Raw genomic sequence first — 2,990 nt, forward strand, 5'->3', positions numbered from 1 at the left:
GCGGCTGAACCCCAGGAGAGCTGCCAGGACTCCTCAGAACACAGCTCTATGGGATTACTTAACAACATGGTGAATTTAAAACATCCCAAAGGGAACGGGAATGCGCTCCCAAAATAACCCAGCCCTTGTGTTATCACACTGCCCACATCCCCTTTGCTCTGGCTCCCAAGTAACTCACAGAGGGCCATTTTAAACACCCTGCTGATGGGAAGCCACTTCTGAGCTCCCAGGCAGTGCTGCGGGTCCTCACGTGGCTGCTGAGGGGAAAACCCACAACCTGTGGGATCCCAGAGCTGCTTTCTGATACCCTGACGTTCCCACTCCAAGTTTGAGTTGGTCTTTGGAGAAGCAGGAATTGGATCTGGAGCCAAAGGCTTGTCCAAATTGGTGATTTGGGGCATTTGGCTACCCTGCATCACTCAGACTTGTGGGTCAGGACAAAGCAATTCACTGCATCTCTGCTCACATGACACCTCTGCTCTTCTAGAGCTGGGCTTGGGAAAAACAAGTCCAGCACTTGCACAGGTTTCTGAAACATCTCTGGTCTTTTTTGTTCTCACTTGCTTTTAAATGGGTTTTGGAAAAAGAAAATTGGCAGGGCTGGAGCAATCTTCTGTTACAGGGCCTGATTCTTCTTCCACCTTATTTTCACAGCAGTAAATCCCAAGTGGAATCACAGGCACTGTCAGGCAGCCAGGCTGATTGTCCTCAGCAGCAGCAAAAGAGACCCTGGAAATTTTGGGAAGCAATGGGGGTCATTTTTTGAGGTGCTCCTGTGAACCTAAACCCCATGGAAAAACCAGAGACAGGACTGGGCTGTGAAGCTGAGCAGGTTGGAGCTCTCCCCAAATCAGGCTCCAGCTGCAGATCCTGGCCTTGTACTCGCTGTGTGCCCAGGTCCTCCCCAGGAGCAGGGAAGGAGCCCCTCAGACCACTGAATGCTCATTAGGTAATTTTTCCAGTGTAACTGGTAGCATCAGAAAGTACATCCAAGGGTAATTAGTTCACAGGTCTGGTTAGAACAGAGCTGAGAGCGTCTCCAGCGAGAACTGCTGCTTTGAGAAGCCTGAACTGTCTGCTGACCCTTTGTCCTGCTCCTGTTTATCCAGGATGTCACAGGGACAGGAGCTGGACAGAACGCCCCAAGCCCTGTGTGGAAGGAGCAGTGGACAGAGAATTCAACCCCTGTGTGGAAGGAGCAGTGCACAGAAAGCCCCAAGCCCTGTGGGGAAGGAGCAGTGCACAGAAAGCCCCAAGCCCTGTGGGGAAGCAGCAGTGCACAGAAAGCCCCAAGGCCTGTGGGGAAGCAGCGGCACGCCTCGAAGAAGTGCTGGTACCTGCTGTCCTTCATCAGCTTGGAGAGCTCCATGCACGCGTCCAGGTGGTTGTTACAGTACTCGGAATAGATCCAGAAGCCGTCTTGCTGTGAAGGCAGAGAGGGGGAAACAGGTCAGGCAGCTGACCCGGCTGATCAATGCCACAGCAGGGCTGGGAAGGGCAGGGTTCAATGGGATATTGGGAGAAATTCCTCCTGGGAGGGTGGGGAGGCCTTGGGATGGAATTCCCAGAGAAGCTGTGGCTACTCCATCCCTGGAAGTGTCCAAGGATGAGCTTGGAGCATCCCCGTCTATGACAGCGTCTCTGCCCAAAGCAGGGGGAGGGATGAGATGATGATCTTCCCAACCCAACCCTTCCAACCCAAACCAGTCTGGATTTCTAAGAAAGCACAGCCCAAGCAGGAGGAGGGACAGATCCTACAGCGCTTTTCCTGCTTGGAAGATGTGCTGGGAAAGGAGGGCCTGCAGAGAGGGAGCAGCACTCTGACACACGGCCGAGGTCTCTGCAGGCACGGGTGTGTTAATGAGAGCCCTGCACACAGCTGTGCCTGTCCTCAGCTTCAAACTCTGCAGGGAGGGTTTGAAAGGCAGAACCCAGCAGAGCTCTGGCTTTTGGTGAGACAAGAGGACAACCTTGCTCTTTCTAGAGCTCTTTCCTTGACGGATCATGAAGTACCTGGCAAATGTTTGGGAGCTGGGTACGTTTGAAATTTCCTTTACCAACGGGGAACCCAAGGCACTGCGTGGATTTCCCCAGGAACAGAGCCCCAGAAAACACCAAAAACAAACAAAAACCCCACCCACACACGTGCCCCTCCACCTTTTGGACTGGTCTAACAAGTTTTCTGGTGTCTGTTTTGTTGGAATTTCGTTTTTCTGCCTTCGTTGACCAAGACTGTCACCCTTAACTCAGGCTTGAATCATCTGGGCCATGCAGACAAGGCGATGAAAAGGCAGGGAAAGATTTCACTGGGAAGGAGATGGGCACCACAAATTAACTCTGAGACAGCCCAGGTAAAAGTCAGGTGTTGCAAACCAGCCAGTTCCACCAAGCTGTGGCCAATGCTTTCCCAAGAAAGGACAATTCTATTTAGCCAAAACCACAGCTGCCCAGCAATTGTTATTTCTCAGTCCCTGAGGGACCAAACAAGCTGTTTTTCTGGGAACAGGGAGCCAGTGTCCTTCCCATCCCCACAGCTGACCCAACCACACACTGACAGCTCTCTCCTCCTGAAGAAAATGAGGAACAAGATGCTTTGGAGATCCCTAAACAAGATCTTAACAACCTCACCCCTCAGTTTCCCAAATGGCTAAGCAGGGTAATTTATCAGGAGTTTATCAGCCAGCTTTCAGCCCCTGTCTGGTGACAGGCAAGTGTCAGATCTTCCTCGGAATCACAGCAGCAATTCTTGCTATTGTCACTATCAATGAATTGACAGCACAGCCTCAAGTCATGACATTTCAGCTACTGATTCTCACCAAGATTGCTTACATCTCCTCAGCACAGAGGTGGAATGTGATGCTGCTTTGGAAGAAGGCAGCAGAGATTGCAGGCTCTGATAAGAACCAGCCTCGTTAGCACCTCATGCACCTTCTCGGAGGAAACCCCAACAAGAGGCCCAGGGATGTTTCAAAGGTGCTGTGAAACTCTTT

At 51.7% G+C, this 2,990-nt stretch overlaps 1 protein-coding gene across 1 annotated transcript in view; it reads right to left on the bottom strand.

Moving 5' to 3' along the window:
- ARHGEF9 (Cdc42 guanine nucleotide exchange factor 9) overlaps nucleotides 1-2,990 on the bottom strand; it is a 155,998-nt gene that overhangs the window by 33,873 nt on the left and 119,135 nt on the right. The window contains exon 5 of the mRNA XM_017737504.1: nucleotides 988-1,423. Coding sequence (XP_017592993.1) covers nucleotides 988-1,423 — 436 coding nt within the window. The remainder of the gene's footprint in view (nucleotides 1-987; nucleotides 1,424-2,990) is intronic.

This window comes from Corvus brachyrhynchos, unplaced genomic scaffold (genome assembly GCF_000691975.1).
Source record: "Corvus brachyrhynchos isolate BGI_N302 unplaced genomic scaffold, ASM69197v1 scaffold346, whole genome shotgun sequence".
NCBI lineage: Eukaryota > Metazoa > Chordata > Aves > Passeriformes > Corvidae > Corvus > Corvus brachyrhynchos.